Source organism: Labrus bergylta, chromosome 3, assembly GCF_963930695.1.
Source record: "Labrus bergylta chromosome 3, fLabBer1.1, whole genome shotgun sequence".
Lineage (NCBI taxonomy): Eukaryota > Metazoa > Chordata > Actinopteri > Labriformes > Labridae > Labrus > Labrus bergylta.
The window spans coordinates 18,741,846-18,757,361 of NC_089197.1; the positions used below are offsets into that span (position 1 = coordinate 18,741,846).

Below are 15,516 nucleotides of genomic sequence, written 5' to 3' on the forward strand. Positions count from 1 at the left end.
GCCAGCCTGTCCTCCAAGTCAAGTGCCCAATCAAGGGCTGGCTAGTAGGAAAAGGGGAAATGCGGATTAATACCAAATAAGAGAGGTTAAGCAATGAATGAGATGCAGAGTCATGATGGTGGCCAAGTGAGGGCAGGCATCTTCCAACAGATAAACACAAACAAACACTAACAGGATTAAATCTCTATAAATCCAGTTAGTGGGTAAATTTACGACCAAAACAACATCTTTGTCTCAGGCGGTGGAAGGAGCAGCAGTAGGAGTGTTGGTGTTTTGTCAAATCACTAAGGTGTGAATCCTCGGGGCCAGTATTGATGATGGCATATGCCGTGGGAAGCAGACAGACAGGAAATCAGGGTCCAGTGTCATCTCTGCTGTGTGTGTCTGCAGGTCCCACACGGCAACGGTCCGCTTATCCCCCCGCCACAGCACATATGTTTGGGAAACAGAACAGTTGGACGTGGCCGAGGGCTAAAATGGGTCAGACTGACACAGATGGAGAAAAAACTCCCACTGGGTCACTGTCAGATGACTAACACCTACAGAAAAAGTGAGAGAATATGTGCATGTGTTTGAGTATATTCACTATGTGTTAATGGGAGAGATGAAGTCAAAATTGTGCAGATTTTTAACAGCTTGCCAGCAAATTCTATCTTCAAATAAAGCTAGAATAAAATACTAATACAATGAGTTTTTAATTAAAATGTGAGTTATGCATTATGGTTTAGGGACGGCTGTGGCTCAGAGGGTTGTAGGTTCAACTCTCAGCTCCTGCAGTTAAATGCCAAAGTGTCCTTGGGCAAAACACTGATCCCCAAATTTCACTTGTGCTATATCAGCGGCGTGTGAATTTGTGTCATAGGAATTAGTTAATACTGATATTCACTTTACATAGCAGCATCTGCCTTCAGTCTATAAATGTGACATGCAGTTTTTTGAGAATAGGCAGAAAACTAGAAAAGTGCTATTCAAGTTCAAGTCAAGTTCAAGCGCTATTCAAGTTCAAGTCCATTTAGCCTTGCGTCCATTCGCTCAAGTAGCCAAAAGCAAACCAACTCACACGTCAGCAAGTGGATCTCAATAATACTTAACATTTAATTCCCCTTAAACGTTTCCTTCTACTGCTTCCTTTGAGTTTGCCTCTCACAGAAAATCAATCAATAACTTGGGGCATGGCCCATATTGTCACAAACTGTAACTGTGATCACAATCAACCCATTGTACTTTTTCCCCCCAAAGTGCTGCTGTCAAAATTGAACAGCATACCAGTTAGCTGTTCACATCTGGATATACTGAAAGGTTTGGGAATATGAAGGCCTCTCTACTAGAAATATCAAAAGAGGGCTCAATAGATTCAAGACAAATCCCTGGACACTGAGTTGGCTTTGAATGCACCTCTTCCAAAGCATCTTCCAATGTTATATTTCATAAAAGAAAGCCAATAGTGCCACTGATTTAAATGCAAAATTACATTGTGCTGTATTTGATCATTAACTTTTCATAAAGAGATGTTACAAATATTTGTGAGGGTAATTGCAAGCCCGTCACACAAAGAAGCCATTGGAATTTTTCTTTCAAGAGAGGGAGGCGATCATCAGACAAAGCTGTCCTACTCTTCATCAGCAATCCATGATGTCACAGCTCAAACGTATTCAAAGCGCTTCAGGCAGATGTCCTTGGTTGTCAAAACCTCCATTAGAAATGGAATGTGAGGAAATAATTATGAGATGAAAGGTCACCTTGCTGTTGGTTCATTTAAAAAAAAGAAAATGATATTCAGTGTAATCCTGGGCGACGCAACACCGTTTCCCAACACAAAGATAAATGCTGATGTTGCCCGATGAAGAGCACAGACTTAAACTCAAACTCCTTTCCGAATAAAAAATAACTGAAAATTGTGTTGTCTTGTCATTTTTAGATGTGAGGCTTTAAAAATATTTCTTTGTTAGCCAATAGTTTCCTGTTGTGTCTGTTTTTGATGTAGGTACAGTACAACCAAGAGAGAATCATTGCAGAACATCCGTCATCTTTCACCTCAAATGAACCGTACCATCACGTGAGTACACACAATTCCCTCTGCGCGGAAGAACAAGCCATGTTGTCAATCGTGCATTAGTATGTGGGTGGCATGTGCAGTGTGAGGCAGTCATATGTTTACAGGGAATATCTTGGATGAAATTCAAGTTTGCAGCTGCAGCCTCGGAATAATTCATCGCCCGCCTTTTTACCCGGGAGGAGCCACAGGTAGTTGATGAAGTGGCAGTGCCAAGACTCCCAACTGGCGAAGACGAAGCGCAGCTGCCAGGAGTCAGCGCGGCCAGATGCCGCTGCTGATGTACCATGTGTTCCAAGCAGGGCAACAGTGTGTTTGCGTGTGAGCTGAGGTGGGAGGGGAGAGAACGAAGAGCTTGCCAAGACTTTCTCACATTGATGCCAACCTGACACATGCTTGGGTACTCCCCATGGTTTGTGTTACCATCTCAGCCTCTCTCACAGATCTATGGGGGGTCCCCTCTTTCCTTCTTTCTCTTTTTCCTCGGAAGCAGTCCTTTGCCAAGATGGGATTTGGCGCCGGCTTGCGTCTTTCTGCCCGTCAGTGATGAGATCCTTTCAGGTGGTCTTTGCTGGATAGTGTGTTGGCAGCAGGCCATTGCGGCAGAATGCAAGCATGAGCAAGATACTCGATCTGATCATGTTTTCGCCACAAATGTTACAATCCCTCCCCAAGGTAGAAATGTATTTTCCTCGATTCCCTAAGAAAAAGACAATCACATGACGCCCCTTTTGACAGTCTACTTTCCATCTATACCTTCATGGATCCAAAATAAATGAATGAGTTTCTCTGTAGCTCAGATTCCAGTCCCACATGTCAAAAATATGGCCAACTTCCAGGCATCGAATCCAAAAACATGGGTCGTCTGTGTCTTATTTCGTTTCATCAGGATGCGCATTCGGTCCTTTTTAGGTTGAATTCTTGGTAAAAAAAAAAAAAAAAAAAAAAAGCATCAGTGGCCGCTACATATAAAAGACAAAAGACTGTGTAAATGCCCTTCAAATAAAGGATTCTCTGGAAATAACATAGCTGCTGGGGTAGCATAGCATCCCCTTGAATAGCGCTTTCCCCACGAAAGGGAATGAGTGGTCTTTGACGATACTATTCCTGAGAGTGGAGGGGAGTTCTCTGAAACAAAGGCTGCAATTTCGGTAGGAACATGCCATCCTTGTTTGCAGTGTAGGGGGTTTGGGGAGGGAAGTGAAAACTTTTTGAACGTGTGCCATGTCTGAACCATTCTGTTATCTGAGGCCCGCGACTGCCAGCTGGCGGCTGAATGTGCCCACTTGCACTGTGATGATGAAGCCAGCCAAGCTAGTTGGCACACTGAGTGGTAGGACTGGCGTAGGATCTAAAGCCAAACACAGCTCTGTGTGGGGTAGCTGGGAATATACTGCACTCTCCCTTCCCCTATCAACACTTCCTGATAGCAGCCTCTCTACTGGATTTAAAAGTCTTTAAAATGGGGATGGGTCTTTACAATTACCACCCAGCTGAGTAAGGAACCACCTGATGACAGACAAAAACACAAGGTAATCCCCTTGCATCTATTAGCCCAAAAAGGTCTAGTCCACATCAGATCATGTGCAAGATTTTAGAGGACAATATTAAGAACTAAAAGGCTGAAAATAACCTAAAAATACTAATTTTATTTTATTTTTTATTTTTTATTTAATTCAGCACTGGTCAGCAACTGAAAAAAATCTCTGCAGGTTTAAAAAAATCTTTTTGAATAAAAATAAAATAGGCTGCTACCCCCAAAGTCTCAAAAAAGTACACGGTATTTCAGAAACTCACAATGATACTTACTCACAATAATAACTCATAACCGGCTGAGTGTGTGGAAAACTCAGGCAGGAACTATTGAAGCGGCATCTGTTTCATACCGGAAGATACAGTACGTGACGCCGTCCCTCACCAAATTATGTACCGGCTTTTATTTAAGGTAAGGTGAATATGACTTCTAGGAGGTTTGTTTACAACAGCATTTATGTGAATTAATCTAAAAAATACACGACAGTATTCTTAATATATATATTTTTTTATTCTCCGGTTGTTTTCGGGCTCTTCTTGAACTTGTGAATATCCGTCACCTGAAAGATTTAAAATGTCATGTTGATGTTTCACTTTTCATTAACTTGTGAATAACAATTAGAAAAAAAACCTCAGAGATTACGAGTCCATGTTTTAGCTGATTTGAGAGTTGAATGTTGCCCTGAACATGGGTCATAATTTAGTCGTAAATAGTTTTTAAACGTCTTTCCTTTTGAATTTAACTTTGAATATAATCTTAGACAGGTGTGACAGGTGTGGCAGGTGTGACAGGTGTGATAGGTGTGGCAGGTGTGGCAGGTGCACATATTATTGACATAATCAGGTTGACAGTTTCAGACGGCTTCAAAGTTTATGATTTTACACATCAAAAAGGTAGTAATTTAAAGCCTAAAGGTTAGTCTGGCTGCTGTGTAAAGCCTTCTGAGCTTTACAATTATAGTATCAAGAGTTTTAAAGACCATGAATTAGAATATCAATACCTCTATTATTCCTATACTCAAAAAAATGAATCTTGCTATCCCACCACCTCTGAAGTGCAAAAACTTTTCCCCAATAACATTTTCAACCTGCACATTTTTCCGCCCAACAAAAACATGTTAGCTTTATGCAGTAAGGTTGTGCAAAGTTTTTTTTTTTTTTTTTTTTAACCAAAATGAATGAAAGTGAAAAGCCAGGTGTTTGAATTAGATGTGAAGCAGTCCTGGAGCTCATGGACCTTAATGAAGCGCTGCCATACTGTAATTCACCAGAGAATATAGTGCGTAGTTCTTTTGGAAAACATTTTTCTTCTAATCTATTTATCTAGTCACCCTAAATTATAGTTCTTACATTGAAATATGTATCATTTGTTAATAAAATAGTGGTTGTTAATGTCTGGTTCTTCCTCAGACGCCTTCTATGGCAGCTGAGCTCTCATTGGCTCCCACGTAACTCGAACTCTGGTCAGAGGATTAAGTACTCCGTACAGTATTTGTCTTAAAGATGATGATCAAATGTTGTGTTCTCTATGTACTCTATGTACACATGCCTTTTATCCAGTCTGCCACCTACATGTGCTTTCTGTTTTGTACAGATGCTAGAGACTGAGAATGGAGCCATCTTGATGTTCTAACTCTTGAGGGTCTGAGAGTTTCAAACATGCCGTTAGGACTTTCTGCTGCGTGCCACTCTCTGAAGCGGACACTACCTCACTCTGTAGCTATTTTTCACAGAACCTTCTGCCTATTAAAGCAAGAGAAATGGAATCTGAGAACTGCAGTTCAAAGACAAGCTCACAGATGGACTACAGTGCCTTCATCAAGGTTACACCAGAAGCCGGTGTTTTCCAGAGCTCTAGCATTTGGGGATAAGGTTGCTATCATCGACAGTGGTGGAAGCCACAGCTACAAGCAGCTGTACTGCAGCAGCTTAGGTCTTGCTGGTAGAATCAGTTCTACTCTGAACTCTGGCTTTGGGGGTCTGGAAGGAAAAAGAATCTCCTTCCTGTGTGCTAATGATGCTTCCTATACAGTTGCACAGTGGGCAGCTTGGATGAGTGGTGGGACGGCGGTGCCGCTCTACCGAAAACACCCTGAATCTGAACTGGAGTACATCATCTCTGACTCCCAGAGTTCATTGTTGGTGGCAGGTCATCCCTTTGCTGACACCTTGGAGCCGCTGGCACAGAAGCTGGGGCTACCGTGCCTCACTCTGCCGGCTACTTCCAACCTGAGCACTTTAGATTCTTCAGACGCCGGAGAGGAGGAGGCAGACATCACGGACTGGGCTGAGCGCCCAGCTATGATCATCTACACCAGTGGTACCACAGGGAGACCAAAGGGAGTGCTGCATATGCACAGCAACATCCAAGCCATGGTAAATCTGGTCTTTCAAACTATTATTTCAATTGCTTCTTGGTAAACCTTTTAAGAACATATTGAGCTGAAAAACATTTGCCCACAGATTTGACATAGCTGACTATAGTACAGCAGGTAGTAATGCACTTTAAGCTGTGGCTAATTAAAATCACAAGCAGTGAGGGATGGCAGCTATACGCTCTTTGGGTCTGTTATCTTAAACCTTAATGACAGATGAGCACAATATTGGGTTGTGTAGTTCAAAGATTTACGTGTATTTTGTTCACGACAATCCTGTTTTAAATGTTTTATTTTCAAACAAATCACTCGATTTATTAAAATCCTCTAACATTCAAAATAATGTATGGTGTTTCTTGGTTAGTGTGTTGAGACAGAAATACTACATGTACTCTGTTTGGTACAGTCACCAGGAAGTGCATAAAAATATAAAAGCTATTGATAACTTGCACAGGCAGGTATATTGACTATGAGCTGTCTGCAGATGTAGAGTTAGGCTGTCAAAAATAAATAAGTAGTAGCAGTGTAGAGATGACATGCTAGCATTTAGGTTTTTAAAAAATCAGAGGGATCCACATAAAGATTATCCCTATCTTTTGTTTGGTCATGTAGAAAAGTAAATATTCACTCATATAGTAAAACCATCATTCATTTGAGTCATGACTAACACCTTACTCAATCTGTGTGATCTGTCCAGGTGTTCTTGAAATAGGATTAAATAAATAGTTTACTGAAACTGTGACTTTCCTTAATGTAAACAAAGTTACACACTGTCATCAGACTTTGGTTAGTATTGCCTGACTCGAGAGATTTAGCTCAACTTTGTTAGATGAATTAATACCCTATAGTTACATGAGTGAAGCACTAGCATGTTACATTAATGGTTTTTGAATACCCTGCAATGTCATTTCAAAGAAATGATAGCGTACTTCAATATTCCAGTCAGGGTTATTGTGCTTTAGTTAATTCTGTCTACAGGATATATTATGCCATGCAGACAGAGATTATAAGATGACTACCCAGAGCTCCACAGAACTCACAATTATAGCCACTTAAATGATATGCATTTTTTTTTTCAGGCAAGAAGTGTTCAGACACCCCCACACCCATATTTGAGTCCCTGATTAGCATCATTTCTCGTTTGTTCCAGTTGAGCTTTCAGAATAATCATTAATTTATGCCATTAAAGATCCACTGAAGATTTCCCCTCGTTTTTTAAGCTTAAATTGACCTACATGTCCGATCGTGTGGAAAATTAAATCACTCTGAAAGACAGCAGTGCTTCATTTGTCTCTGGTTGGCCCAGGGACGTGAGTGAGTGATTAAGTGACTCTGTCTGTTTTCCTGGAAGGCAACAACATCAGGTTGTCAGAATCCCTGAAAGCGCCTCTTGTCAGGTTAATGTGAAGGAGGACTTCAGACACAGAGTGAAAGGAAAATTGATTCCCTGAACACTTCCAAATTTTAACTTGGACAGATCACGACCCAAAATTCATCCTGTACCTGATGTGTTTGACCATGGGTGCATGTAGGGTGTGCTTTTTTTGCATCATTTGGGGTATTACATTCTGTGAATGGACCATTGGATTCTCTTTCACTATTTTTGAGGTGCTCTGTGCATAAGATGTATTATGTGCCTACATCATAAACGGTGTCACAGTGTTCTTGAAAGGCATCAGAGTGAAAGGAAACTCCAATAAAAGACCGGTCCACGCTGACCTTCATGAACTAGTTTAGTGTAATCATTTCAAGTACAGACTGTCTGAGAAAACATGAACCTGAGGCCTGCATGTGTTTGTCTTTTTGAAAGTGTTTCAGCAGCCCGTTGTGATTTGTTCCATTTTCTTTTTTTATAACCAGAATCATGTTAGTTTCGTTGTAATAAAAAAAAAAGATAATTAGTAATTATCTGCTGCATAAACACACAGCAAACAGAGTAAAATAACTAGAATAACTTTATAGCAAAAATACAACACTGAGGTAGAAATACCCTTAAAGAGACATTAACAACTTATCACACACAGGCTTAACCTTAAATGCAAAAGCTTCACAAAGGCAGTGTTAAGATGAATTCCTTTTGCACATTTAAATTGTTTAAAAAGATACAATTTTGAAGAAACGTTGACAGACATTTCAAGTGTGTTACGAGAGCACAGCGATGAGTTCAATGTCAATTACTCCATAATAACCAACTACATCTCATTTTAGGAACTAAATTACCTTTATATCATTTATTTACAGTTATGTAAGTAAACTCTGGGTTCTTTGAATACAAGTTGATATTGTGAGATACTGTATATGTAGATGTAATGATCTGTCCTGTGAAGAAAGTAAGCTTATTTTTTATGACATATAATACGAGCAAATGGCTGCTTAAATGCAATGTAACCAAACATTAGTTTTATATTTATGAGGTTTTTTTTTTATTCCTGCTACATTAAAAAAAAAAAAGATTGCATTGGGCCATGTGTGCCTTCATTAGGAAAAGACAACAGTGACATGTTAGGAGAAGAGAGTGGGGGGATTCCATACAGCTCATGTGGAGGGTCACACTCGAACCAGGGACAGCCAGACTCTCTAACAAATATGTCAAACCAGCACCACCATTCCTGTTCCATGCTTTAAAAATGATTTGAAGATTCTGTGATACAATATTTCATAGCACCCGTAATGATTGCTACTTTCCTAAACGTGAGGAAAACACTTTCTACACTAAATATGATCTGCACTCAGTTTGCACAATAATTAGGGGAAATTATTGTTGAAGAGAAATATACAGATTTGTCTCAAGCCTCTGTAGACCTTAATATAGCTATAGCTAGACTTCATTTCATTTGAGTTATTGCTCTGCTCGCCCCATGGCAACCAGAGTCATTGTTTAAAGGAACAAAAACTACGTATAGAGTTTGAACTGGCAGAACTGAATCACCACAAAAACGCAGCAAATCTTAGCCATGGTGTAAGCTTATTGTTGATTTGTTTTAAAAGACAATTTGACATTCAGATCCTTCCCTCCCTGTCCTCCCCTGTCTCCCTCCCTCGCTCTCAGGTCCAGTGTCTGGTTTCAGAGTGGGCGTGGTCCAGAGATGACATCATCCTTCACACCTTGCCGCTCCACCATGTGCATGGCATTGTTAACAAGCTGCTGTGCCCGCTCTGGGTGGGCGCCACCTGCGTCATGCTGCCTGACTTCCAGCCTCAGAAGGTCCCGTCTGCACTTTGTCTTTGTACAGTAAACCTTTCATTAACACCCCTGAACAGAGGAGGCTGACGTAGTCCCGTATAAGGGCTTCTGCAAGGGGCTGCTGAGTTTCAAAAGACCCCCAAGCATTTTCCTCATCCATTCCTCCCTGAATGTCACTATTTTCAGATTCTTCAACTTTTCTTCTCCTTTCTTTCTCCTTGCTTCATCTTTTTCCCCTTTTTTCTCTTTTTATCAGTCTCTCCTCCTTCTCCTCGTCCTCCTCCTCCTCCTCCTCCCTCTCTGACTGTCAAACTAAGCGTTGGGGGCTCAGTGATGAATTGCCCTGTGTGGCTTTGTATCTGACCAACGCCGACTCACGGCAGGGGCTTAAGCAGCGGATCAATCGATGGGCTGACATTGAAGGATGATAGTGCTTGTTTGGCCCTGAGAAGGGAGGGGTGTATGTGTGTATAGGTGTATTTTTGGCACATATTGTAGATGCACCTCTTTTTTTTTTTCTTCCCAATGAATGTGTGTTTTGTTTGTGTGTCTTCTACAACTCACCAGCAGTGAAGGTGGCTGGAAAGTAAAGGTCTACAAAGGACCTATGTATCTGTCAACATGGGTATTGCTGCACTGTTATAGCTATCAGTATTCAGCTGTTATCCCTGACCTTGTGTACTAACCCACAAACCCCTCCTCTCAGCCTCAGAAAAAAGCCTTTCTTCTCCTCCTCCTGAAGTTACAGTACATTGATGAAGTGATCGATAGTCTGTCTCTTCTATCCCCTCAGATCTCTGAAGGGTAGCCTAGGCAGCAGAGGCCGCCATTGATTTTTGTGTGTGATTTTGCCCGGAGATAGTGACAGAAAAATTTTCAGTGCAGGAATTGTGATCCAGTAAATCGCCGATAAGTCTCTTTCAAGTGTAACTGTTACAGTCTGACAGGGACAGATACTGTTCCTGGGGTTCACACAGCAAGGGGGGTTCACGTCAATTTCATATGAATCTTCATTTATTTTCTCGTCACTGCAAGAATTATTTAAAAATAAAATTGAAACTCAATTTTAATATGAAAGAAGTTGTTCAGCTGCATAAATGATCAAATGCTTACGGCAAGCGGCTTATTAAGCAGCTTATTTGGCTACTTTAAAAAATATCCTCTCACGCTAGAAATATAATTTAAAATCATAAATTACATTTATTTGTATTTCATAAACAATGGTTTTGGATGAATGAAATCAGGGGTGATATATATTTGGAACTTGTTTTGGCTCTGGAGACAGAAGTGTAAATCATCTAATGCATGGATTCTTTTAGAATTATGGACAGATATTTGTTTCCCTAGAGGATCGATCCTGCAGAGATATTGAGTTGAACAGTCCACAACTATCCACACTCAGTGGTAGCAGTGTTTAGAGGGTCACATTGTGTAAATATCTCTGTACTTGGCTCGATTAATCATTTACATATAATCACCACGTTGAAAACCTCACTGGCAAACTTCAGCAGAAACTCGGGTTTCTGTTCAGAAATAGATCTAACTTTCCTCTTTGTTGTAGGTAAAGTATTGTCAGTGGTCTTTTTTTTGTCAGTCCTGGGTTGTATTGATGCTATCTAGACATGCTGTTGGTTTCACTCTCAAATCCCTCGACTCAGTTTGTCACTCTGCTCTTACAGTCATTACCGTAGATCCCTCCCTACAACGCTCATCATTGTATACAGTATAACACAGTCTTTTGGTCTCCTCCAGCTAAGAGATGTGATAAACAATAGTATCTCCTTTAGAAGGGATCTCTTGCTCTTCAGCCCCTCCACAGATGGAGGTCGGTGCTCTCAGAGAAGGACCTTGGACGTACAAAAGATAATTCAATGGACTCCTTCAGACATTCAGAATCCAAAGAAAATACTGAAGCACACGAATCACAGGCAGTTTATTAAGGTGCAAACACACACTGCGTCTTTGACTCTGTTTGACTCTGAGGAAGACGCAGTGCGCCTCGAAACGTATGTCCATTGCACCTTTTTAAATTGCTTTAAGTGATTCATGTGCTCTAGTATTTTCTGTATGTCAAAGAGTTCATTGAATCATCTTTCATACTTCTATCTTTTTATCTACTGTCATTGGACGATCACCATCTTACATAACATCAATGCTGAACTGGACCACTGGACTCTAATGTAAAGTCAGGTTTACTCTGAATTTTTGAAATTCCCATTTTAACTTTTGTGCTCCAAAAATGACTTACAAAACACTCTCAAGATTGAAGCTCTCGTTAACTGTTGGACAAATTGAGGCTAGGATCTAAAACCACTTCACCACAGTGGGCCATTGTTTTTACTGGGGATCATCTTCTCTTGGTTTGCTTTTTTAAAATCTTGACATCTTTGTAAATGAGGGTAAACTTGGTGACTTTCGAGGCTTTAATAAAAGTTAAATAGTAATTATCCCCTGACTTTCCTTTAGCTTCAACATGTGTTGCTGATTTTAACATTGCCCTCAGGATTTATTACAATACCCCTCTGACTTTTCATCTTGACCCATAATAAAACATAGTGATACTGCACCACTCACAGCTATACTTTGTGATGAGGGCTGATTGGGAAATAAAAAGCGAGCTAAATGTTCTCAAACATGATGTGATCGAAATTCCCGCTTAACATCGGCATGTTAGAATTGTCTTTTTTTAAAGTTGATGGTCAGCCAACATTCACATTAAGCTCAAAACACAAATAGCAGCCTCACAGGCTCATTGTGATCCTAGAGACTCTTATTTTGATTTCAAAGCCAGTAAAACATCAGTTTTTCATTACTTAAACCAAAACTAAACTTAATTTTACATCTCCCTTGGGCAATATGAAATATTTTACTAGAATTGAATTATTTTCTTAACCATGAAAAGCCATATTCGTTTGTGTTTATAATTGTTTTAACACAAGCCTCTGTTAAATATACATAAATAAAAGTCAGAAATTAATTGAATGACATGTGATCAAAGTTAATAACTGATAAGAATAAAGGCAACCAGACAAAAAAAGGTCAAACCAAGCTTTAATGCCACTGAGAGTTTGTGATAGCTCAGCTCTTTGGAAACATCAACGCCCGACAACTCCAGGGCTGTTCACAGCTCATAGAGTTGTTTAGGATGCAGGCCATTGCTTTGGGTTCTCACCACATCCTGTCCCCCAGGTGGAGGCCAGCTCTTTGACGGACATAAATTGCTTTCCTCTCTGCTCCAGACTAGACTTTGTGGAAGCGCTCCACTGCACTTGATAGACACCACCCTGAACGGTCGGGGCACCCTTACTTAATATCCTTCTCTCTGTGCAAAGTTTTATGCTGTGTGTGTGTGTACAGGTGAGCTGTGGAAAAACACAAGTTTTAGATCTTGTTATGAGTATATTAGGGGGAAAGGATATTGATCTGATTAGACTGTTGACATTTTTTTTATCTTCCAAGCTCTAGTTGTCCATATTTCTGTTGTGTCTGTCTTTTTCAGCCAGAGGAGGAGAGATGGTGAGAAGTTAATAGATAAAAGATTAGGTGAGTCTGCAATGCGGAAGTGGAAGGAAGAGTTTAGAAATTGCTAGGACATTAAGAAGAATGTTGTGGCACTATATAGGTGAGACAGATGATGAGAGAAACTGCTTTTTTACGTGTGTGTGTGTGTGTGTGTGTGAATGTGTATGTGTTTGAGGTAGACCGCAGAGGCAGCGGAGCAGGAAATTACGAAATGGAGAGAGGAGGTAAGTGAATGTGAGATAGGGAGCGAGGGGAGAAGGAAAAATGTGGGGTCAGGGATGAAATCAGAGAATGAAGAAGCACTTTGGGAATGAAGGTAGAGTGAGGGACGAAGAAGAAGTAGAAGTAGTGAGGAGAAGTAGTCTGAGGAGTGAGGGGAGGGGGTGGTAAGGAAGGGGAGACAGCTGGGGAGGAGCGTTTGTCTCCCGGGGAGGGGGGGAGGGGGGAGACGGGACTTAGAGAAGCTGTCGTTCACCTTCACTTAATTCATGCTGTCGTACCATCCTCCCATCGTCTACCCAGACTATGTGTGTGTGTCTGAGTATTTTTCTGTGTGTGTGTGTGTGTGTGTGTGAGGGGATGAAGTAAAGTGGGTGGGGCTGGGTATTTAAGATGCCTTTGTCCTTGAGCAAGTGAGTTTATGTGATTTTTGAGGCGTGTTTTTATATGTTCATGTGGTTCACGATGTATGATATGTCCATTAACGCCTGGGTGTGTGTGTGTGTGTGTGTGTGTGTGTGTAAGCAGTGGAGGACACAGTAGCAGTCAAAAAGCACATTTGTCAAAAGTAGCCGTACTGAAGGCCTTTAACTGGCCAACGTGTCAGCTCTGCCCTGCAGCACTCTGCTGTTTTCTTCCTGCTGACCTTTACAAATCTTGATTTTTTTTCTTCTTGTCTTTTTCTGCTGCCGTGTTGACAGGTTCAGTATGAGGCTGCTGTCTAGACCTTACTCTGCCATTTACATCAAATAAAGAAAAAATGTCACTTGCACATGCTCTAAATGAATGATTTCTGATGTAATCATTTATTTCTTATGGTCCCTGTCCATTAGACACACCACTCTCCTTTACACTTTGCCTTATCTCCCCCTCAGTTATATTTCTGTGTGTGTGTGTGTGTGTGTGTGTGTGTTTGTGCGTCCTAGGTGTGGGAGATGCTGTTGAGCTCCGAGGCGCCCCTGGTTAATGTGTTCATGGCTGTGCCAACCATCTACTCTAAGCTGATCCAGCACTATGATCAGCACTTCACACAGCCTCATGTCAAGGACTTTGTCAAAGCCGTCTGCAAGGAGAGGATCAGGTACTGGCTGTGGGATCAATGACAGACAGCTTACTCCCGGGGAGATGTATTTGTGGGTTCATGTGTACATGTATGTGTTAATGTATAAATACTGTACATGTGACCAAGTAATGAAGTAGATTTTATTTGTAAGAAGCTGTTCATTGACAAAAGTCAAAAATTGCTTCAGGAGATTGTTATTTAGCATTCAGGAATAACAACATAAAAGATCAGGTGACCACCTGAGCTGAGAGAATACGAACATGCAAAACTGAAGACACAAAGAAATTGAGCTAGGCTTTAGTAAAAGCAGCTATGAAAGTGTCAGGGAATCTCGTTCACCAGATCTGAAACCACATGAACACTGATTAAAAGTTTTGGACGGGTGCAATGCACCGAAGAAATCCCTCCAGCAGAGTTTCAGGAAAAAGGAGCAATGAAGCTCGTCTAAAGTCTTGAACTGGCCTATAAGAGACAGATTTGTTTTGTTGTTTTCCCCTTTTGGGTTGTTATATGTGCAAACTTATCAGAATAGCATTAAATTTGTTTTTTTAGGGGAGATAATCTTAGCTTTTGTTTTCTTTTGAGTCAGTTTTTCAGCAACAATGTAATAATAATAATAATAATATAATATTACACCACATTATGTTGCTTCCCCTCAGTATATAATGACATTGTTTTGTGGCATGAGATTTAAGTGAGTCAGCTGTTTTCTAATTTGAGAGCTACATAGAGGCAATATTCTCAACCTGGTACACTGTGGATAAACCCCACCCAGTCATAAATCTCCTACATTCAATGAAAATGTCTGACAGCAAAACTAATCTGTGAATTGCTCATGTACAAAAATTGTCCTCCTATTTATTTGAAACATATTTCACTCTTTTTTTCTTTTGTAACAGTTTTTCTTTAAATGCATTGCTTCATTCTACACCCTGTTTCCCTGTTTGATTCCAGTCCTGATATACTTTATATTGGCTATTTTTTTTCACAAATTCCTTTTTATAACATGTCATAATCTTAAGAATGGAATCATTTCGAGCCTGGAGTGTTTCCCTCACGTCCGCCCTGTTCCTGCAGGCTGATGGTGTCAGGCTCGGCTGCTCTCCCTCTTCCCACTCTTCAGCGCTGGGAGGAGATCACAGGACACACACTGCTGGAACGCTACGGCATGACCGAGATCGGCATGGCACTGTCCAACCCACTCAAAGGCCCACGTGTACCAGGTAGGAGGTAACAAACCGACTGCTAGATTATTGGCAAGGAAATTAATCCAGAACAAAAGTATTTTGAAAGACGTGTTTGACATACTTTTCAGAATTTCCTGGCTTGTGATTCTCATTAAGCAAAACTGCAATCAGTGATTAAAAGCAGTGTCAGGAAAACAAATGCAGGAAGTGTGGTTTTAGAAGATCTTCAGACAATCTTGTAGAAATCCTCCTTTAATTGAGGTGAGGATTGGGATTTTTACCTTCCATTTTTTTCCAAAATTGAACTTTAGTTGGGACATGCTCATAGTAGCAAATTTAATAACGTTTGCATTTGCAGAAGATGCGTTAAAAATCTGAAA

At 40.7% G+C, this 15,516-nt stretch overlaps 1 protein-coding gene across 2 annotated transcripts in view; it reads left to right on the top strand.

Moving 5' to 3' along the window:
- The first annotated feature begins 3,878 nt into the window (after window positions 1–3,878).
- acsf3 (acyl-CoA synthetase family member 3) overlaps window positions 3,879–15,516 on the top strand; it is a 32,625-nt gene continuing 20,987 nt past the window's right edge. Inside the window, exons 1-5 of one of the 2 annotated variants that reach the window (XM_029277091.2) lie at window positions 3,879–3,998; window positions 5,181–5,962; window positions 9,011–9,166; window positions 13,813–13,967; window positions 15,027–15,172. In XM_029277091.2, coding sequence (XP_029132924.2) covers window positions 5,246–5,962; window positions 9,011–9,166; window positions 13,813–13,967; window positions 15,027–15,172 — 1,174 coding nt within the window. In that variant the 5' untranslated portion in view covers window positions 3,879–3,998; window positions 5,181–5,245. Of the gene's footprint in view, window positions 3,999–4,996; window positions 5,050–5,180; window positions 5,963–9,010; window positions 9,167–13,812; window positions 13,968–15,026; window positions 15,173–15,516 lie in introns of those variants that run through there. The other variant, XM_065952866.1, reaches the window with a different exon arrangement.